Source organism: Miniopterus schreibersii (assembly GCF_964146895.1).
Source record: "Miniopterus schreibersii genome assembly, chromosome: 4".
Taxonomy (NCBI): Eukaryota; Metazoa; Chordata; class Mammalia; order Chiroptera; family Miniopteridae; genus Miniopterus; species Miniopterus schreibersii.
In genome coordinates this window covers 95,942,104-95,965,280 of record NC_138105.1, presented here as the reverse complement: position 1 = coordinate 95,965,280, position 23,177 = coordinate 95,942,104, and the positions used below count along the sequence as shown (strand labels likewise).

The window sequence follows — 23,177 nt, the reverse complement described above, 5'->3', positions numbered from 1 at the left end:
AAGGAGCTTGGGCAACAAAGTCCGCAGCCATCTCTCTATCTGCATGCCCAGCACTCAGGAAAAGAGCTCTTGCCCAGGTCAGACAAGCCGATCCTCTGGAGTGACCCCATGGCCTGCCCTCTGTTTAGGGACTCAGCTGCAAACCAGGCAGGCCATGCCTGGCACTGGCCTCTCTCTCTGACACCAGCCATTCCCCCCACCCCCGCCACCACACAGGGTCACATCTGCTTTGGCAAACAGCCAGTCTTAAGTTACTGACTCCAGTTGTATTGATTCAAGGAGTCACTGGGGACCCCAGCCTGGCCAACAGGAGGAAAGAACCCATCAGTCTGTCCATCCATCCATCCATCTATCCATGTATCCTTCCTTCCCTCCAGCCCCCAGCCCCAGCAAGCTGTCCCCAGCTCAAAGCCCATCCTGATGGTAACAATCCCCTCCCAGAAATGGGAGGGGAGATAAGCAGACCCACCACCACCACCACCACCACCATCAAACACTGTGCAAGAGGCTGCTGAGTGTCAACAGCACTCAACACACACAGCCCTCCTCGTGCTGGAAAACTGGGAGAACCACCAGTCCCCCCCAGATCAAGGCCCTCTCAGGCACCTCTGGAACCCAGAAGTCTAAAGCCTAAACATCCCCTCTAACCTTGTGAGGACACCTGCCTTCAGCCCAGAGGGGAACAGGGCAGACAATCTCTTTTGGCCCCAGTCCAGCTCCTGCTAGGGCCCCTCCCTTGCAGCTCTAGATGGGTGGGGGCTAGGGCAGCTGGCACTTCCTATTCCCTTTCCCTCTGCACCCACCCACCACCACCCACCACTACACTGAGGCAGCCCTGGTCTGGTTCTAATCGGGGCTGAAGTCGGCTCCCTCTTTCCCTCTTCTCTCCACCCCCCCCCCTTCATTTCCACGGCTTTGGAAGCCGGAGTGTTCCAACTGTCTGCGTGCCAAGACCTTCCCGAGTCTGAAAGCTGCTGAAGTAACAGATCAGATTTTAGCAAGTGCTTTCCAGGCGGAGCGCCAAGCCCTCTTCTGATTCACGGAGAGCGAGCGAGCGAGCGAGCGAGGCGGGGACCCAGCCGAGGCTGCACCACCTTGGGCGCGGGCGTGCGGCGCGCGGCGGCCGGAGCGGCCTCGCGGGAGACGGGCCTCCGCCGGGCGCCCGGCTCTGCTTCCTCCCGGCCCAGTCTCCCCCCAGGACCGAGTCTCTCTGTCTGTCTGTCTGTCTGTCTCTCACAACGCAGCAAACGCCTTTGAAACCACAGAGTAATTTACAACTGAAGCTAGTTCTCCCTGAACTCGAAAGGCACTCGGCTGAAAGGAGCCTTTTTGTTCGGAGAGCGCTCGGGGATGTTCAGGGACGGCTGGCGGAGAGAACCCCTCGGTCCCAACTGCTCGCCGGCTGCGGGCGGGGGGCCTGCAGCCCGCACCCCGCGGCGGCCGAGCCCGCGGGCTCCGGGATCTCCTCCCAGGAGAGGCCGGCAGGGGCCGCGCGCCAGCACGAGCCCCGGAGCCGAGACCCTTGCCCTTGGCCGGCCCCCCGCCGGCGCTGGGCGCTCGCGGAGCCGCCCTTCCGCGCCCTGGGAACAGGTGCACTGGGCCCGGCGCCCAGGAGGGGTGGGGCGCAGGGAGGGGGCGCGGCGCGTACCCGGAGACGGGGCGGGGGAAGGTCAGAGTCGGGAGCCCACGTACCTGAACCTGGAAGCACAGCAGCAGGAAGTGTAAACACCTGCGGAGAGAAACGGAGAGGTGGTCAGGGGGACGTCAAAAGGGGGGCGCGCGGACGGACGGATACCAAGCGGAAAGTCAGACGGGCGGGCAGACAGAGGCACGGGCACGCGGACAGACGGTCAGAGAGGGTGGGCAGCCCCACGCGAGAGTGCTTACAGGCAAGTGCAGGCGGAGGGCGCTGAATACATCGCTGGGCGGGGAGGAGGCGGCGGCTCCTAGCCCAGCCTGCACATGTCCGCTCCGCGCGGCCGGGACCGGGCGCCTCCGCCGCCGCCGCCGCCGCCGCCGCCGCTGCTGCTGCTCCCTCCTCGCCGGTTGCTGCTGCTGCAGACTCTGCTGCTCCGGGGCGCTCCGCGGCGCGCCCTGCGGCATCAGCGCCCCGCGCGGCTCCTCCCGAGCGCTGCGCCCTCCGGGCTGGCGCGGGGGCTGCGGGGCGGCCGCCGCTGTGCAGGAGGCTCCCAGCCGGTGCGGGGAAGCTTGGTCACTGCCGGCCGTCCGGGCGTCCGGGCGTCCGCGGGATGCTCGCTGCCCAGCTCACGCCGGGGGCAGCATGCGTGGCGGGGCTGGAACCTGGGGCGCGCTCTCTGGCCGGGGTCCGGAGGCTGCGCGGGGCCAGGGGTCAGCGCTCCGGGGCTGGAGCGCGCGGCTGTAGCACGAACGCGTCACGGCCGCTCCGTCTGGGCGCCCGCCGGCTCATGTCTCCTCCTCCGCGTCTCTCCGGCCGTGCGCATCGCCGCCTCCCACCACTGGCGGCGGCCGGGGCGTTTTCTACGCGCGGGCGGCGAGGGGGCGGGGGGCCGGGGGCGGGCCCGGGCCCGAGCCGGCACAATGAGGATGCGGGGCCCGGGGGCTCCCCCCTCGGGGCGCGGCCGGACGGGCGCTCAGCTCGCTTGGGTGCGCCGCGCCCACATCAAAGGCGGCCCTGCCTGCTTGCCTGCCTGCCGCGGCCTCTCCACTGCCTCCTCCTTCTCCTGGCGGCTCCGGTTGGAGGGAGGCGCTCAGACTCTCGGCGACGGGACCGGCAGCTCCGAAGGGGCAGAGCCCCCGAGGCTGGAGCTGGTGAGCTTTGGAAGCCGTCGGAGCTCTGCGCCAGGGAGCAATGACCCGCGCCGCGGCGCAAACGCTGCCCGAATTGGACAGGCGGTGGTCCCCAAGAACGCAGTTAGCTTCGGAACGTCCTCCCTCGCCCACATTCGCTCCTCACACGCACACCCACCAGTGCTTGAGTGGGGGAGCGAGGAGGGGGCGGGTCAGGCCCAGCCCCCCGGGCGGCTCCACTTAAAGGGGGTCGCTTTTATCCTCCTGTGAATCCACGCAGGATCGTGGAGTGTCCCAGCTGCCCTCTCGTACAGCTGGCCCCACTAAGTGATCCCCTCTCAAGCTCTCCTTCTCTGCATTGGATACAAGTGCAGACAACCTTGCGAGGTTGAGGGGGAGGGGTCTCCAGGGTGTCTCCTACTCCCCCTGCGGGGCTCGGGGCTGGGGACTGGGGCTCTCAGCTGGGCTCAGGTAGGCGAGCCAGCTTTGGAAACGCACGGCTGCCACCTAGCGGCCCTGAGGCTTCACTGCAACCCCAGCCCGAGCGGGCTACCGACGGGGGGAGCCAGCAGGACTCTGGTCAGCGACCACACTAGGCCCTCTTCCGGGCGCCTGGCTGAGACTTGCTTCCCTTTGCAGGCTCAACAGCCTGACTCCTCCGAGGACTCCTCCAGGACCCCTCCGAGGACATCTCTTCTCACCGCCTCTGCCCCTTCAGAGGCATCACTCTTACCTTCCAACCTCAAAATGATGTGCGTTCTTGTTACATGCAACTGCCTGTGACAAGCCAGGCTCTGCCTTTGACACTAACAGGGAAAGGTCATAGTAGAAAAGAAACTGGAGAACAAGCTCAAAAAGCACAACCCAGGAATCCAGACTACCGGGTTTACAAACCTCCTTGTGTCATTGGCTGGGGTTGATGCTCCCATATGGAGTGTAAACTGAGGTAGGTGCTACTGAACACTGCTATTTCCTAGGCATGGAATACGAAATAGCAACAATTGTCCGCAGTCCCAGGCCTCTCTGCAAGCTGTTTCAAATTCCCTTTAGAAGCTGAGCCTATCTTACACATTGGACACAAGTGCAGAAAACCTTTTCAAAACCAGCTGCCAAGCGATGGGGAAAGTTCTTGTGTGAAGTGCTGGGCTGAATTTACTCAGACATCCTCAATGCTGGGACTGGACTTGCAGTTACTGGTAAGTCCAAAGTCCTGGAGAAAATGAACGTATCCCAAGATAGGTGCAATGACCAGGTGCCACACAGAGGGACAGAAATGCCCTGCTGGGTCCTGAGTCATCACCACCATCCCTGGTCTTGCTTTTATATGAAGAACTCTGACAGACCAGTCAGGAGGTGGTTTTGGCCAAGTGGGGCATTTGAAGTATCTCCTTGCTGAGAATCTTACTTCGTTTTCTCTCCTGTTCTCCATTACTTTTGGATGGAGTAGGTATATAACTATGTTCTATCTAAAATGCTTGCAATTTTTTTCATTGCTCCGATAAAGCGCATTTGTCCATCTCACAAATAAGACTATCACTCAACTGTGACTGACCAAGAAGTCCAGTCGAGAGAACAGTTCTGAATAAGGGTGTAAGCTCGGCAGAGGTCCTAGGTTTGAGTGTTGCCTCCAACACTCCAGCAAGTCTGAGGCTGTGCTTCCCATCTACAAACCATGGCCAAGAACAGTAACAACCCACTTGAGAGTTTACTGAGAGCGGGGTTAGGCACACAGTGAAGGTTCCAAAGGTTTTTAGCTATTATTAATAATGCTTATTATAGTTTTCAGGTTATTTTCACATTATTGTCTTCATTTCATGAAGTAGGGAGGTGAGGTCATTCTCGATTTAGTTGGTGTTTAACCAGAATTGTCTTTTGACTCCAAATCCAGTCATTTTATACTTTTTCCCATCATTCACACCCCCAAACCTAGTTTTCACATAACTATTTAACATACACATGAATCTTAAATGTTGTTTCCGTCTGAATTTGACATGTCCGTATAGCACCTAACATGCGCCACTCTTTGTCATTTCTCATCAATTCAATCACTGTTTATTGAGATCCTGTGTGGCAGGCCCTGGGTGAAGATGGCTCTAAAATACACTTCACTTCTTCCAGGAAAGATGGCCAATAAGCAGAGAGCTGACCATGCAAAGGAATATTCCACGCAAAAGATGTCACGTGCCTGCAAGTAGAAAAAGGCTGGGTGGCAGGCAGGTTGGCCAGGGGGACAAGTGGCAGATGAGGGTGAGAACAGGCAATGCTTCATCATCCTTGGTAGACCCTCACAGACCAACAGGTAGCTGGCAAAGGCCTTTTTTCTAAAAGGTACTACTTAGTTTTTAAATGCAGGTTTTAAGTGTTCTTGGAGTTTGACAAATGTGTAGCTATGCAAACACCTTTCTCGAGCAACCTCCCCACACCCATTGCTGGTCACATTACCATTAATCTATTGGCTCTAGACTCTAAATTCACATATATGGAACCATACAGTATGTGCTCCTGTGTCCAGCTCCTTTTGCTCAGCATGTTTCTGAGCTTCATCGTCTGTTGCTTTTGTCCATAGCTGCTGCTTTTTATTGCCAAGCAGAACTGAACAGTGTGGCTATACCAATTTGTTTGGCAATTTACCTATCTAAGGCTTTGAAACTGAAGGTCAAAACCCAGTTTTTAAAAAACTGCAGGTGAACTGGACAGTGCAGCAAGGTGAGTGGGAGGTCAACAGTTGGGACTAGGTGGCCGCGCTAGTTCGTGCTGGAGCCTGTCAGGCCTGCACTTCACCCCCAGCTCCAGGCTAGTGAACTGTTTCTGAGGAGATTCCCATCTGTGAAGCCCTGGGCCTCAAGGGGAATTGGGAAGGTATGTTGACCGCTGCCCCAGTGAATGTCAGCACCGCGGGGCAGTTACGTGTTTTGCTTACTGACTAATCCTAAGCACTTGGAATACAGTATATGCCCAAATGGTTAGGTTCTTCCTATCTTGTTTTCAAGTGAAAGGAAACAGCACCTCAATCAGACTCATTTTCCACCTCTCTCCACTCTTGTCTAAGTGTCACGTCATCTGCAGAATACAAACTTTTTTATTTTAATATATTTTTATTGATTTCAGAGCGAGGGAGATCGAAACGTCAATGATGAGAATCATCGATCGGCTGTCCCCTGCATGCCACCCACCCGGGATCGAGCCCACAACCCAGGCACATGCCCTGACCGGTAATCGAACCGCAGCCTCCAGGTTCATGGGTCAACACTCAACCACTTAGCCACACCAGCCTAAGAACATAAGACAAACACAGCCTTCAAGTCTTAACAGGATCAAGCAGTTTAATAAGAAAAGTACACTCTTAGCAGATGAGGCTCTAAAATTTTCTCAAAACCAGCTCTTGAAACTTTCACAGCATTAAAACAGGACCTCTACTGCCAAGTTTATGAGTCAGGGAGTAACTGGCTCTTTGGTGAGAACTGGCTGGAGGGTAGCCTTAATTTTCTGAAATAACTTTAACCCTGTTATCTCCACAGCCCAGAACACTTTCTTTGACTAGTAGGCTCAGTATGTACTTGTGACCCTCAGACTTTTCTTGAACTAAAACCCCACACCCTGGAGAATGTGTATAGCTTCTGCAAGCTGTGACACCACTATAAACCTCATTCCATCACTAGTCTTCATTTGCATGATCCAGTTTCAACAGATGCCCCATCTACTCTCCCCAAATGGCCTTATTAACCTATTTTGTTCTCTGGTTGAGGCTGAAGGCAACAGCTCTGTAGAGTTCTCACCCGTGAACTAACCTGACATGATTGACATCAAATGAAGCTTCCCGCAGCCAGCCGAGTACACCCGTGCCCAAGTGCTTACACTTTTCCCCTTGCTTTCCCCCGAAGGGTCTCATCTGATTACCCATAAAGTTAGCTAAACAATATCGAGCACCACTCTCACCCAGGCTGTAGTGTCTAAATACCATTCTTAAGAGAAATGTAGTTGATTCAATCAGCGAGTACTAAAAAAAGGCAAACTGCAGACCCACCTAAACCAAATAGTATTCCTGGTGAATGTACTATAAAACTCCCAAATCTGAAAATAACCCATCTTCTCTTATAGCTTCCTCCACTATTAATCAAGATTAATACGAGGAACAAAGGAAATTGGCTTTTTCCTTATTGGTCTCAGAAAACTTCAAAAATGCTGATTAAAAACAAAATGTTTAGGGTTTTCCATAATAGGTACCTTAATATTTGCTTTGAGCAATTAAACACATATTGACCTAAGTATGGCCAGTGTCATGTTAAGTTTGCACTGCACTGTGCAAAGGAAACTCGGTTTTTAAAGAAGGTATTTTCTAAGTCACAAGCCTAGTAGTTCAGTTTTCAGATCACCATCATACTTACTAGCACTATCAGTGACTGCTGAGGTACAAGCAAATCGTTTTCTGCCTTTCCAAAAACACAAAGTTCCCTACCTGGAACTTTTTTCAAAGATGGATCGGATTAGTTTTTAATGAGCATGAACAGGACAACCTAATTTTCCATTTAATATTTTCAGACTGCAGTTGACCACAGAAAGCAAAACCGCAGGTTAAGGGGGGACTACCGTATATAAAGACTTCGGCAAGGGCATGTACGTACAGGAAAAAACATAGTGTATATACTTTGGTTCTATCCATGGTTTCAGGCATCCACTGAGGGTCTTATTATTGCTTTCCCTCAAAATGGTGAAGCCCTTTTGGGTTTCCTGCTATTTAAAAACGTCCATCAGCTAAACCAAAAGGTAAGGTTTACCTTCTACACAAAGCAACTAAAATGCTAAAAATTCCAGACCTCCACTTTCGTTAACACATTATACTGCAAGTGTCAAGTGTACTTCCACTTCTGAAAATGTTAAGTAACTGATACAATTACTTACCATACTCTGATATCACACACCGTGAGACACGACTCAGCTTTCACACAGTAACCTTTTAAATTAATGTGCAGGTTGGTTTAGTGTTTTACTTTGGATTGCCCTATCAATTTCAAGTAGATGATCTTTTAAACTTGAAATACGTAAAACATCTTTAAATATACAGGTATTTTCCAGTGAAACAGTTTACATTCTCCTACTGAAACTCCATTAAAATAAATGGTAGAGAGAAGTTGTAAGAATACTGTCCTGGGGGAAATGGAATAATCAATGAAGAGCACAACCTAAGGTAAATGACTACAAGAGGCACCTGACACCTGGAAACTGGGATCAGACAAAATACAGCACCAACCTTTTCCCTACCCTCTAAACCAAGGCTACTTTGGAAAACTGCCCGAGATGAAAAAGCTAATGTCCGCAGACCATATCAAAGTTTACCTGGAATTATATAGCCTGGTCAGCAGGTGCCACCCTCCTAATCAATATAAAAAAATAAACAGGCTGAGAGGGAGGAAAAAGAAAAATGAGCAACCAGTGCATGGGATGGGGGAGTTTCTTCAGACTTTAGGTTCGACATCCCCCCAAAGAACCAAGAAAGAGCATTTGGAAGTTAAAAAACCAAATAAAGCAACACAAATTTGAAGACAGAAAATAAAGTCTCTCTCCTAAAGTTTTAACAAAAAGTAATGAGGAAAAACATCCAAGAGAAGGCCTACAAATGAATGGGAGTTAAGTGGGAGACTCAAACCTCCCAAGAAAATGGCCCGGATTGGAAGACAGTCTCTGGAGAACAGACCCACAGTCTAGCCACGGCCAGAACAAGATTCTAAGACATAAAATTTCAAAACTTGCAACAAAACAATCTAAATTAGCTCACCAAAAAACCCACCCCCACACAAAAAAGTACCCCGACAAGAAACCTGATCATCTACAAAATATATGAAAATAGCAAAAGACTAGGCGCCAAAAAAGGCGGCACACAGCTGAAAATTTCTGAGAAAAAGATTCAACCTATGAGAGCATTGAATTTCATGTCAAAAATCAAGGCATTTTTCAGATATGCAGACTCAGAAAATACTTCGCCCGTTATTAGAAAACTACTGGAGAATATACAGCAGCAAAGCAAGAGCAATCAGGCACCTAAGTCCCAAGCATCGTGGAGCTGAATCATGGAAATACAGGTAAGGGTTAGCCCTGAATGTCTTCAACTTTCCCACAGGGATCGGGGAGGCGGCGGGGGCCAGCGCACTGAGGAAGCAGTCCCAGAAACCCTTTTCTGTTCTGGTTGAGAAGGGGAGCTACAGGCTGTTCTAACATGCCAGCTTTTCTCTTGGGAGTGAACCGGCTAGGATAAATGAATGGATAGGAGGTCTGATGGCACATTTGGAAACATGGCTACAATTAACTATTATCAGGAGATAAGAAGGTATAAGCACTAAATCCTCACAATGAGAAACAGATTAGTTACCTGTGAAAAGCATAATTATTTGGATGGGTAGAGCAGGGACTATTTCTCATGAGATTTTAGGATACTATTTGACACTTAACTATGTACATTTATTTTTGACAAAGTATAAAGAGAATAATAGAAACAGTGCTACTTTATTAAAATACTGAGTTTTATTTCACATGTATATTTTTGTCTCCCCACCATTCCCATTTGTCTGACCACTACTACTACTATGTCCTATCATAACATTCCATACATACTTAAAACCAAGCAAAGGGTGGAGTTCCATCTTTAAAAACTAAACAGGCATTTTGGACAACACATTCTTGGCAATGGAACCTGGACAACATTTATCAGACACGGTAGGGAAAGTTCTCACTCTGCATTATAAAAAGGACAGCCAGATATCAACTGTTACAGAAATGAAATAAGACGGAAAATTTTAACAAACTGTTTAAACTATTTTCTTAAAGAGACTTCCTCCACTGCCAGAGATCTTGAATAGCCTGGAAAAAAAAAGAAAGAAATGTGGTTAAAAAAAAAAAAAAACCACAGCACTTCAGACAACCAATAAATTAAACCACGTCCTCTTTGTACTGTTCAACATATCTATTTTTCATTCTACCACCAAAAAAGGTCCACGCTAATTAAGAATTTTGAAAAAATTTATATACAGACGTAATTTCAAATATTTCAATTCAGATATAAATTCACATGATTCTTAGCAAACAAGGTCAGTTACAATATGCATTTAGCAGCTTAGACATCTTTAGTTAAGGAAATCAAGAGTAAGAGACCAGCTGGGCCAATGTTGCCTCAATGTCACATACTTTAGGATTGCCAGACTTAGCAAATAAAAACACAGAACACACAGTTAAACTTATTTCTAAGTTTATGCATATGTACATGGGACAAATACTAAAAAATGTTTATCTGAAATTACATCTTTTTCTTTATATTTCCCTGAGGATGTGGGATCTCAACAGTTCCTTTTTTTTTTTTTTAATAGAATTTGCTTATAAAATTCCTTACTGTGTTCTTTACATTGTGACATAGCCTTACAGTGGACGCATCCAAATCATTTCATTTTGTCCAATGAACATTCATTAATGAGAACTTGCTCAGCATTAGTAGCATTATAAGCTGGTATACTGAGCATGTTCTGCCGTAACTCAAAACTTGCTCTTATCTGGTTAAAGCTCTAAACATCTTCCATGACCTAACTTACTTTTCCATTCTTGAAGTCTCCTAATTATTGACCAAAAAAAGGGTACCGCAGTCAATTTCTACATCCTTCAACATACAGATGATTTTATAGGGCAGGGCAAAAGTAAGCTTACAGTTGTGAGTATACAAAACACAGAATTTATTCTTGTATTATTAGTAATTACTATAAACCTACTTTTGCCCCACCCTGTACTTATTTCTCATGCTAGTATTCACAACATCCATGTAAAATATCAAATTCTTCGGGTGATAAAAACCAATCTCAAATGCATCATGGTAAGTCCTTTAAAGCAATGGAGTGCCTTCAATGAGTGTGCTCATCTTAAAAATGCTGTGTGCAGCATTTCACGACACTCCAAAGTGAGAAGAAACGTCAGCTGTTGCTTGATTAGTCTTATGCAGGATATGAGGACAGCAAACATGTTCTACAGAATAATTTCATGCTTTGCTTCAGTTTTTGAATTAAGTTTGCACCTCCGCATTCACCAAAACTTGTATCTGTAGGCTCTCCACAAAAAGTATACTTTTTTTCAATTCTTAATTCAAGAGTTTCTGCAGAAACTTGCTATTTCTCAAGTCCATCTGGAAGGGATTTTACTAGCCAAATCCTCATAAGCAACACTTTTTCACAAGAAAAACTGCATAAGCAATGGGAAAATTTTTATAGTGATTACTTGCATCTGTAGCTATGCTATAAAAACGTGAGACATTTAGTTTTGATAATATCTGTAGCCGTAAACTAAGCTATTACTTTTTTTCACTATTGCAGAAATTTCATCCTGGCCCTTAAAAATATACTTTCAGTGTTGGAGTCAGAGAATACGACTTAGCAGTGAGTTCAGTCATTTCAGCTGCAAGAACACTGATGTCACACTGTGTGGAAGACCCTTGCATCCTTGTCTAGTACTTTTGTCTTCACCTGAATTTTTCTTAATCAAAAATTTCAGTTTGCCACTTTCCTTGGTACAAGTTGAAGAAATCGTATCCCTTACATTTACCTGTTACTACATGCTGGTTTATATCTGACTTTCCACCATTTTCAACATTGAATTAACAACGGCATAACACGATTTCAAAATGTTTAATAAATGTCAACTATTTGGAAAATTCACAGAATTTAAAATTGCATTTTGGAGTTCAAATATACACACGCACACACAAAAAAACAGAACACCAACCAAAAGAATAAAAATGACTGAACCTGACTATCTCATAGCCACCAAGTCAATCAAAGCTGAACTCACAATCAAATGTAATGTGCTGAACCACTGAAAGGGTTTCAATCTGAGAAAAAGTGTTGCCATTTATGTAATTTAAAAACTAAATACTGTGGCAAAAAATAGCTCTGACAAATTCTTTATTGGAAAAGGCCGAAGAGGCTTTTAAGGGACAGAAACAAACCATAGGATATATCTGGTATATACATGATGCCTAGTGACCCTATGTAACTCCTTTTCCGGTTTCCTTTACAACTTGTGAGTCAATAACTGTAAATAAGACAAAAAAAATTAAGGCATAATTTTCCATTAACAAAATACCTTTACATGTAAGAAACAGAAAAATCTATGTTGACTCAAGCTAAAATACTGAGCATTAACTACAATTTGGTTTCTTGCTTCCAGATTTTACACTTTAGGTTCATTTCAGCAAAATGTGCTTCCCATAAGATCTATGGAGAATATGGTCTTCCTCTGCCAACTCACAGGAAAGCAAAAGACCAGACTGCCCAAGCAGCCAAATGGAGCAGCAAGGAAAACCACAGCTCATTTCCTTAGCCAACATAGTACCAAAAGTAAAACTGAGTCCAGTAACCAAGAGATAATTTAGCAACTATATAAAAGCTGGGGAAAATATACTAAAAAAGTGATCTTCTCAGTCTCTGCCAACTAAATTCTTAAGTGTTTCCATGTATTTAACCTGAAGTATTGTCTGTGGTTAGGAACCTTTTAAAAGAAGCCAACACTTAAAGAAACTAAAAGAATCATAATAAATCACAATAAAAAAGTTTGGATTAGGTCATGTCTTGAGAAAACTCAGTTACCTCCAGGTCAGTCATCCGGAAGCAATTCTTCACATAATTGATGAACTTGGCCTCCACTTTGGGAAGAGAACCACCCTATTGAGACAAAAGCATTATTACGGGTAAGTATTTGAACACTATTTTTGAGTTAGTATGAAATTCCTCACATTTGCATGCTATTATTACATGGATCATCAATTCATTCCTTGTCTAGTTCTTTAAAAATACTGAATACATCTTTTGCAGGCCCAGAAAGACCAACTGAGCAACCATTAGGACCTAGGTCTTTCACAGCACTCCCATACTGATTCAAATTCTCCCCAGCCTTTTTTATAAATACAAAGTATAAGCCATGCTTGAGATTCTTCAGCACTCTAGTATGTCAACTTGACTGCTTGCTATATTATCTAACAAGTCAGTTTTACCACCACCTTCATCCACCCAGAAGCAAATACAAAACAAACGCACACCCCTTTTGAGTACCATATACACAAGTAACCACAACTGTTAAAAGATCACTTTAATACGTACCAAGAACCTAGGTCCAGTACAATACTAACCTGAGAGTCAATTCAGGGAGTATATGAACGAGGGGAAAAAATTAATGTTACTACATTTCACTTATCTCTAAAGTTTGGCACTTCCTTCAATTATGCGCATAAGGAAGAAACTGTGTTAGCACCAAATTATTTTCAAAGTATTACGATTATGAAATGTTTTTATCACTACTTTGGAATTATTTAATGTGCTAGTTAGTATATCACTTTTATTTCCTATTTTGATAACTAAATTTTTTTATTTTCCCTGTAACTTGAATCTTTTTATGCATTTCAAAAAGGTCAAAGCTTCAGGAATGCCAAAGGGACCACAGCATGAAACAGGTTAGAAATCAGGTACAGTATATGATACTTAATTGCCTCTACCACGTAGAAAATAAACCTCACTATAATTTCCATTTTTAAATTATTGTCACATACATTCTTATTTGGTTCATTCAGATATTTATTGAGCAGCTAGGGAGATACAAAAGTGTTTAAAACATGGTCAAAGATAAATGAACAAGTAGAAAGAAAAGTTCACTGAATCACAGCAGTCAAAAGAAAAGTGCTTTAGGAGACTAAGAGATTGCTTCCAGCCTGGAAGGGGGCATGGGCGAGTGGTAAACCAGAAAAGGGCATTGAGATTAAAATAGCAGACTTCAGGCCGGATTGTTGATGATACTCAGTATGGACTATATTTGTCTCTCCTTTTCCTCTTTCCCCATCTTTGGGCTTAATTTACCAGTAGTGCCCAGGATTGTTCAATGCGCCTGCAATTAAACCAAGGAGATAGGACCATATTAAAATGAGGGGGAGGGGTATCTAAAAGGTCATTTTAGCACTGTATGCAAGGGATAAAAATAAAGCGGCGATACGAGGAAGGCAAAAAGGTTTACAGTCGTACAAAAGCAAAATTAAATACATTCTCGTTTGCAAGTGTTATTTTCCCAATTGACTCATCACTGCACAAGGAAATTTACTGAAGCCACAGAGAACCTAGGGAGCACAGGGAAACACGGGAAAGGAGTCAGCAACTTTTCCTCACCACCCCAATTTACTCTCAATAATTGGGGTCTAAATAATATTATTTATAGAATTAAGGCTTCTCTCAAAGGTGTTTCAAGGTATTTAAATCAATTATTCCATACACTCCAAGTCCAGAATTCACGGATGTTTAGTTTAGTCCCCTGGTCAAGCAAGTAGCAGAATGAGGGCTAATCCTCTTCTCACGTTCCCACTATTTAAAACAAAAGGAGACTAAATAAAATCCTATTATAGTCACTAAAAATTTCAAGATATAACCAGATGTATTGACTGGTGATACCTTGGTGTAAAAGGTAAATAAGAATGACTCAATTTGTTGGAACGTAATCATGAGTATTTTTTTCACCAAGCAGCCAAAGACTGTCTCTACTTTTCCAGCTGTTTCAATTTTATAAGACTCACACGCCCTCTGCTGGTTCTGTAGCATCTTACAACCAGAAGATGAGGCAAAGGGAAGTGTTCTCAGTGATCTTACTTTAACACCTAAGGTCAGAATGCATTTTACAACCAACTATGTATATTTCTTTTACAATAAAAAACAAAGCACATGTAACCTCAAACATGCAAAAAAAAAAAAATCACCAAAGATTATAAAAGAATGTAACTAGTAATCCATTTCTGAAAAAACTTCACACCACAAAAGGAGCAGGTATATTTAAGGATTAAAAAAATGAGGAACAGTGCTGTTCCAAACCCCCAAGAAAGCTATAATTTGAGGTAGTGGTAAATAAACCTATCTAGTTTCTTAAAGATAATTTTACTCACCTTTTCTATACTTGCTTGCATTTTTGCTTTAATGTCTTCTACAGAACTAGGTCCTTTCGGTGTTTTAGGAGTTTTTTCCTGTTTTTTAAAGGATTCTTGACCCTGAAAATAAGTTAAATTCCAAGAAGGTTTTAAGATAACAGCTCTTAAGACACAGCCTACCTAGATGTTCTCAGTGAAGTCATTCTTACAATTCTTCCTTGTAAAAACTAGTCAACAACTGCTATTACAAATGAATGCATGTCTGAACAATTTTGAAGTCATTCCTTAAAAAAAAAAAAAGGAATACAGATAGTCGGAGCCCACATTTATATTCAACACCAGGTTAGTTCTACACTTAAAGGATACCATCAAAAATGAAACTAGAAGACCCCTAACAATGAAGGAAGAAAGTCAATGCAGCTTGATGCCTGGAGCCCATTCCAGAGCATTTAAATAAACCTCTCAACCCAGGTATTGGGGTTCTTTTAAGCACCTTACTTGATTCTAATATGCAACCAGGGTTAAGAAACTCTGCACTCAGCAATAAATTTACCTTTCAACAAGCAAGATCCCTTACAGGAGATAACTTTGTATCATAATAATAAAATTACTCCTATTGGCTTTCTCCCAGACTAGAAAGCGAGCAGGTTCATATTCTCTCTCTCTCTCTCTCTCTCTCACACACACACACACACACACACACACACACACACACTTATCAACAAACACACTTGGCTCTTTAAAGACACCAATTACAGTTGTCCTCCAAAGGCCTATCAATTTTCAGACAGACTACATTCTTCCACAGTAGAACCCTTACAACTTTTCTAACTAGTTCAGTGAAGCCTGTATTTGTATGTTGCCACTTACTTTCGATCTTGGTGTTGATGGTTTTGAGTCTTTTCCATTCTGGTTTGATTTCTGTGCATTTTTGGCTGGAGTATCTCGTATAGACTGTAATTAAAAGTAATCATAATCAAAGACATACCAGTGTGCATAAAATTGCCCCAAACCATGTAAGAAAAGTAGCAATCAGGCTAAGATGAAACAATCATTTTGACAAAAAGTTACAAAAGGGCTAAGAGGGGAGAAAGCCACATGAATAAAAGAAAATAAGTTATTTCCCACCATTAGAGAAGTTTTCATCAACACAGCTCTACTCAGGACCAATTTAAAGTATGAGATCATTTCCTCCTAAAGCTAGCTTTCATGCACTACAAAACCAATGAATAGTACTAAAAATTTTCCATCATTTTCTATTAGCCATTTTTGACAATCTTATAGCATTGTAAATCCTACTTACTTTCTTTACTGGAGCTTTCTCTTCAGCTTCCTCATCATCAAAATCATCATCATCATCACTACAAATGAAATAACTATTACTTGTGCACTCACATACATTAAAAGAACAAACACCTAACTAGAAATTGGATGAATCTATGTTAAGTCAATCATGCTTAAGACCTTGAGGGGTTGACAAGAGTCAAAAGCAGATCTTGAAGAGATATATGCACATTCATGTTCACTGCACCACTATTCACAACTGCCAAGAGGTGAAAGCCACCCAAATGTCCCTCAGTGGTTAACTAGATAAAGAAAATGTCACATGTACGTATAATGGAATATTCAGTTTTAAAGGAAATCCTGTCACATGCTGCACATGGATGAAACTTGAGGACATCACACTAAGTGAAACAAGACAGTCAAAAAAAGACAAATACTGTGCCATTCAACTTATAGGTGTTATCTAAATTAATCAAATTCTTTATGGAAAACCAAAGTAGGTTGGTGGGTTGTCAGGGGCTGGGGAGAGGTGGAAATGGAGTTTTTGTTCAATAGGCATATTTCCAGTATTACTAGATGAAAGCGTTTGAGATCTGTTAAACAATGTGAATACAGTTAACAGTACTGAATTGTGCACTTAAAAAATGGTTACGATGGTAAATGTTATATACTTTACAACTAAAAAAATAAGAATAAAATAATTTGGGGACAAGATAGCTGAAAAAAATTTAAACAGAAAACATCCCATAGACGTTCATAGATACAATATTGTTAAGGTGGCAACTCTTATTCAACGCAATCCCTTAAAGAATGCCAGCTGGCTTCTCTGTAATCATTCCTCAATTTCATTATCAAAATTCAAGGAACCCAAAGCAGCCAAAAAATGATATTGAAAAAGAACAAAGTTGGAAGGTTCATACTTAAACTACAAAGCAACAGAAATCAACAGTGTTTTCCTGGCATAAGGATAAACACATTATCAACAGAATGGAACTGAAGAGTCCAGAAATACACTCATACACAGGGTGGGGCAAAAAAAAGCAGGTTTACAGTTGTTTGTATGGAAAATAACACAATAATTAGTAATAATACAAGAATAAACTGTGTTTTGTGTACTCACAACTATAAACCTACTTTTGCCCCATTCTGTATTTATGGTAATTATTTTCAAAAAGAGTGCCAAGACCATTCAAAGGGGAAAGAAGTCTAAAATGGTGTTGGGACAACTTGATATCCACGTGCACAGAATGAAGTAGGATGAAAGATCTAAATGTAAGAGCTAAACCTATAAAACTTTTAGATTTGCAATGGTTTCTTAGGTATGACACCAACAATACAGGACACACCATCAAGAATGGAAAAGACAACCCACAGAATGGGAGAAAATACATACAATTCTTATCTAATAAGCTACAACAACACTGATGAGTCTTAAAAACATGGTAAGTGAAAGAAACTAGTTACAAAAGAGAACGTATTATAGGATTCCACTTATATGAAATATCCAAAATAGGCAAATCTGTAAAATGCCAATCACTGGAGAAGTCCACATAAGTCTGTATTAGCAAATAGTGAAATTGGTTCACGCTTAAATTACTTCACAAACCGATTATATACTGGCCAACATGTTTCTTTTCCACACTAGTTGCTAAATATAAAACAGGAGCAATTTCACTGATGTGCAACCAAAGAAACACCCATCTTTTCTAAGAGTACAATTTGCTGTGTAAACTACAGAGCAAGTATACATAAAGCCACATATAAATTCAGTCCTTTAAGTAATCTTCAACAGTGATTTTGTCAATTTTAACCTTCAGAACCCAATCTCTGCATGTGCCATGCCTCCCAATACTAGAAACAAGATAATGATTTGTCTAAAACCACTATCATAAACAGTTTTATTTATTAGCAGCCAACTAACCCCACACTATACCTTTCCATCCCCAAAACAGAACCCATCAATTTCCCTTTCACTTTTTGGGTTCCAAGTCTCTGGGACTATGGTTTACAATTTCAACGAACTTGAGATATCTCTACATTTTCATTGCCCGCTAACCAGTGAAATTTTCTAAGACTTGTTATCCTCAAGGTATAGATTAACTGTTCCCCTCCCTAAGCATATATCTGACTACCCTTTCTTCTTACATGAAAACTTGCTGATCTGAACCTTAATAACATCTATACTTTTCATTCCTACCTCACTAACTTAAAGACACCTTCAATACACCAGGCTTGTTAGTGTACGGTAATGTGTCCACTGCAATCTTCCTCAGAAAAAAGGTACCTAGTTAACACATTGGGGAAATCCTTCTGAAAATGTGCAATGCACTGCAGCACTTTAATGGCCCGTAGTTCCAATAGTATTCTTTAACTCAGGCTCTTTTAACCCAAACTGACAACCGCTGACCATTTACCCTTTATTTAATTAAAGCTATCACTCAGTTCCACAGGAAGATTTTGGAAAATATTTTCTTAAAACTCCCCCATACAACCATGTCAAGTTTCTAAGTCCATACTTACTCTTCATCATCATCCTCATCCTCCTCATCATCATCATCATCTTCATCCGCAAGTTTTACTTTTTTCTTTAAAAAGAAAAACAGAACAAAAAGACTCATGAGCAATCGCCCAAGCCAGAGGACAGACAAGGTAACCGTGGCGAGTTACAGCCGTACCTGCGGAACCTTGCTGCCCCCGCCCGGGGCAGACCGCTTTCCGGACATGCTCAGGAGCTTCACATCCTCCTCCTCCTCGTCTTCCGACTCTGCATCTTCCTCCACAGCTACAACACAATTCGTTATTAGCCACAGCAACACTCCACTGAGGAGCAAGAACTCAGGAAGGAGGGAGTTAATACACAATAACGAGTGTTTAAAAACAGATTCTACTAGTTAAAAAAAAAAAAAAAAGGCCCAAAGCAAACAAATTTTTTTAAAAAGGAACTGTAGGGCCTAACACTCACTACTAGGTTTTAAATGCAAAATACCAGGTGTCTCCAATTATAAATTACTAATACAAATTACCACTAGTCCAGTAGGAACAACGCAACTGCATAAAAAGACAACAAACAGCATAACAAAAATAACATACCTACTAAGTGCTGTCCACTAATATGCACGGGCCCTGAACCACACTTCAACCGTAAGACAACAGGTGGTGTTATTTCAAAGCCACCCAGGGAAACCTAAAAAGGAGATTTGAGATCACTAAATATTGTAAAGAAAATAAAAGGTTAAATTGTATAAAACCTGGTCATAACTTAAAAATGTTTGTGTTAACAGGCATGACAGGCAAATCCATAAACAAAATGAACCAATGAACGTGTTTTCCCACCCGATACACAAGCGCAACCACCATGTTCAAGAGTTCATCATTCGACCATGCAGCAACAGGTGATGCACCTGTGACTACAAGAACCAAACCAAACTCCCCTAAATCCTTGGTGTGGCCCAAATGACACCTAGCTTACCGCATTATAATTAGACCTTGACATAAAAACCAAACTGTAAGCGCCCTTACCGTTGGCTGTACAGACATTTTCAAAGTGGCCAGTGTTACTTTAATTGGACTGCCTTCATAATTCATTGCCTCTGCTTCAACAATGTGCAGTTCATCCTTTGCACCAGCTCCTAAACTGACCTGTGAACCGAAAAATAGTACAACTTAAGTTTCTGCTATTTTACAATCCCTTCAAAAGTTCTTATGTTAAAAAATAAACTCTTCACTATTAGCACTGATGGAAAACTAATTTGTGCAAAATGTTGTCTTCAAGTTTTAAGGGACCTTGACAATCAATTTCTCACATTCAGTAAATTTGAACAAATGCATCTGATGGCATACACGGTGCCCCTCAAAAATGTATACATACTTTAACAGCTGATAGCTCAATTTTGAAAATGAAATGTATTTTAATAAACACCACATTTATAATTATTCAAAGAGAGTGCATACATTTTTTGAGACACCCTATAGTTGTACATGTCATCACCTATCCACAGGATGGATCACCTAACATTTATTGACTGCCTACAAGTTGAGCAGTGGATAGGCCAATCTCTGCAGGGGACAAAAAAGATTTTTCACTAACCCTTTATAAAGCAACTTAAGTATATAAATATGAAACACTGAACAGTAGTGTAACTGGACTTTTACATGATTACCAAAAGAGTGGCAAAGATGCCAAGTTTTGTATCACAGGTGTACAGAAAATCGGATCTATATAATACTCAGTTTTAAAAATAGGCACATAGAAATTAAGTATTAAGCCACATAAATAGGAACTAAGGCTGAAATCGAGAAAGGTTAAGTAGTTTATTTTGAAAAGTTTAAGTACCGTTCGTAAAGATAATTGGTGCTCATTTTCATCATTATCCACCTTAAAGTGATAATCTTTGTCGGCCTTTAGTTCACAACCTGTAAATGAAGAAAAAAGCAACTGTAACAGGGGAAAAAAAAAATACTGAAACTTCAGTACGGGCAACCAAAAAGATAATTAACTTGTGAACTAATTTTTCACTATTTTACCAGAAGGCCTCTCTTCCTAGATTTCTTGAACACAAACGTCTACAATCAAATAACATCCACTCAAGCCTTAAATTCTACTTTTACACAAGCCTTAAATTCCACTTTTCCATTACACCACTTCATTCTCAACTACACCACTATTACCATTCTCAGGAACAGACTCAAAGATTTAATAAACGAACCAAAACTAGTATCTTAAACCAAATCTAATGTACGATGTTGATAAAACCCCACTATTTAAAAAAGCTGAATTACCTACCTAACCTCCCAAGAAAAGCAACTAATTTAGAAATGAGATTGATTACACAAACACCCACATGAACAGTTTGTATTTACAAAAGAAAAACTACAAATGTAAAATAAATAAAACTTGTGACTGGTCAACATTTCGTTGTTGAAGTAACAGAAATGATGTACATTAAATTATGTCCAGAGATTATGTTTAAGGCAAGAATAGACATATCATAAAGAATATTTCCAATAAAAAAGGCTAACAAAAATATCTTGATATAAATTGATCAGAAACCCCAGCTATTCAAAATGGCTAGAAAAGCCTTAATGTACTGTGCATATTACCTATTGCACTAATAAGCAAATTGCGTTTAGTAATGTCAAAGTAAAATTTTAATTAATTTAAATGATTCCATTTAATTTCAATCTAATAGTTACTGGTACATAGATGCTTAAATGTTACTGCTCAATTAACAAACTTCAGCATTGTATATAAAGAAACAAAATAAATTCTGGGCAGAATATGCACTTACTTAAAGCCTGACTGACACAAAGAAATGGCTTCCAAAATTAAGTTTACTGAAAAACCAAATCTGCTCTCTCCTTAGTATGGTATGTCCTGTGGGTAGGGATCCCAAAACCTTGGTATAGTATTACAACAGTACCAGGTCTTACTGACCCAAATAGAACCTTACTTAGCACACTTCTCATCTTTAAGAATAAAAAGCTGTTTGTGCGATGCCCTGCATAAGGAGCCCTCCCTCCAAAAAAATAATTTAGAATGCACCAACTCTGGAGGCAAGGATCATGATTTAGATTTGATCCGTATTTACCTACCAGCTCAACATTCGTTAGGTCACTTTAGTTCTCAAAGCATCACCATCGTCACGTGCCTAGTGGGCTATTCCCACCTCCTTCGGTGAAGACTAGAAAAGGGGCTCCATAAATGAGAACTGCCTTCAGAGACGTTATCCTAAACAAAGACCTCCACAATCCTGGTGCTATCAGCCACTTCACCTAACATTTCCCGCCCAACAGCCCCAATGAAGCCCCAGAATCCCAGGCTCGGGGGTGACAAGACACCAGTGAGCCCCGGATGTGGAGCCCACACCCCCTCCTTCCCCCAACCACGTGGCAACCACGTGCTCCCAGCGCTTGCGGCCTCCTCACGCCCGGCTGCGCCTCCCCTCCCCCTGTAAGCCGCCGAGGCACTGGGGCTGTGTGGGCCCTGTAACTCCGGAGGCCTGGAGTACAACGCCAGGCTGTACCCACCATCTCCTCCAGAAGGCCTATGCCTCACACCACGAGCCCACAGACCAACCCGGGACCCAGTACCAGAGACGCTGGCCGATAATCAGATGACTACGAACTCACACACCCCCTCGGAAAAAAATAATGCCCGGAGCTCTAGCGTGTGCCCCAGACAACGCCGAACCCTCAGCCCAGTCGGTTCCAAGGAACCTCAGCCTCTGGGTCTCCGACCGCTCACGCCCCACGCATCAGGCCGCCCCTCTTTCCCCATCCCTTAGTGCCGCCGGCTCTCCCCTCCCGGCTCTCCATCCTTAGACTGCGGCGGCAGCTCGCGTCCCGCTGCCTCAGGCCTCCAGCCTGCCTCGCTTTCTTCCACAACCCAGGCCTCAGGCGCATTCCCGCCGCCCCCCCACCTCAAAGCCACCAGGCCCTGCGCGGCCTCGCTCCAAACCCCCAGCAGTTACCGAAAAGATAGTTCTGGGGCCTCAGGGGGCTCATGTCCATGTCCATAGAATCTTCCATGGGGTGGGAGCGCGCACTTAGGTGAGAGAGAAGGCGGACGGAGACAAACGACTTCTGTTCCGCAGAGCTGACGCGCAGGACGGAATCGCACCAGGGAAAGGACGCGGGCTCCCTGCGTACATATATAGCACCTGAAGATCTCGCGAGAGTTCCCGAAGTCCCGTTGCCGCGCGCGTGCTCGGGAGCCCCTCTTCCCGCACAGTAGCCCTCCCGCGCAAGCGCCCTTCAGTCCCGCTCCTTCCTTCCTCGCCACCCACCTCCTCCAGGTACTTCCCTGGCTCCCAGCGAGCGCGCGCACTCGCACGCGGGCCCCACCCCTCCGCCGCCGCCGCCGCTGGTGCGCACGCGTGCTTCCCGGGGTAGCGCGCCCCCTCCCCTCCCCAGCTCTACGCGCCGGGCCCGGGCGCGCGGGCCTGGCGCCGGAAGTCTGCGCAGCCCACCCTGCAAGATGGCGACAGCCGCCCTCCGCGCGCGTGAGGAATGCAGGGCTCGCCGGCTGCCCGGGGGACAGCGGTGCCGTTCACCTCTCCCGCCCCTCGTGCCTCGCGGGCGTCCAAACCGGCGTAACCACTTCAGGATTTGTGACTTGCCTAAAGGCCTGGGCTCGCAGTTCATTGTTCTGCCAAAGTTAAAGCTCCAGGGGCCGGAGACAGGACCGGGGAGGACTCTGTTG

At 43.9% G+C, this 23,177-nt stretch overlaps 2 protein-coding genes across 3 annotated transcripts in view; both read right to left on the bottom strand.

Annotated features, from left to right (window-relative positions):
• FGF18 (fibroblast growth factor 18) overlaps nt 1-2,079 on the bottom strand; it is a 31,654-nt gene extending 29,575 nt beyond the window's left edge. Inside the window, exons 1-2 of the mRNA XM_081135833.1 lie at nt 1,888-2,079; nt 1,693-1,729 (exon numbers count right to left, since the gene is read on the bottom strand). Coding sequence (XP_080991959.1) covers nt 1,693-1,729; nt 1,888-1,919 — 69 coding nt within the window. The 5' untranslated portion in view covers nt 1,920-2,079. The remainder of the gene's footprint in view (nt 1-1,692; nt 1,730-1,887) is intronic.
• A 7,184-nt stretch (nt 2,080-9,263) lies between these two features.
• Nucleotides 9,264-22,822, bottom strand: NPM1 (nucleophosmin 1). 2 transcript variants are annotated; one of them, XM_081134081.1, is made up of 12 exons: nt 22,762-22,822; nt 22,447-22,616; nt 20,310-20,389; nt 19,496-19,615; nt 19,067-19,160; nt 18,652-18,758; nt 18,497-18,561; nt 15,996-16,053; nt 15,563-15,646; nt 14,711-14,812; nt 12,384-12,458; nt 9,264-9,621 (listed from the first exon to the last, which is right to left on the bottom strand). In XM_081134081.1, the coding sequence occupies exons 2-12, from the start codon at nt 22,502-22,504 to the stop codon at nt 9,583-9,585; spliced, it is 882 nt and encodes a 293-aa protein (XP_080990207.1). In that variant the 5' UTR covers nt 22,505-22,616; nt 22,762-22,822; the 3' UTR covers nt 9,264-9,582. The 2 variants fall into 2 exon arrangements, with proteins under 2 accessions (XP_080990207.1, XP_080990208.1); XM_081134082.1 differs by lacking the exons at nt 9,264-9,621; nt 12,384-12,458; nt 22,762-22,822 and adding an exon at nt 12,872-13,671 and having other exon boundaries at nt 22,447-22,610.
• Nucleotides 22,823-23,177: the final 355 nt, after the last annotated feature.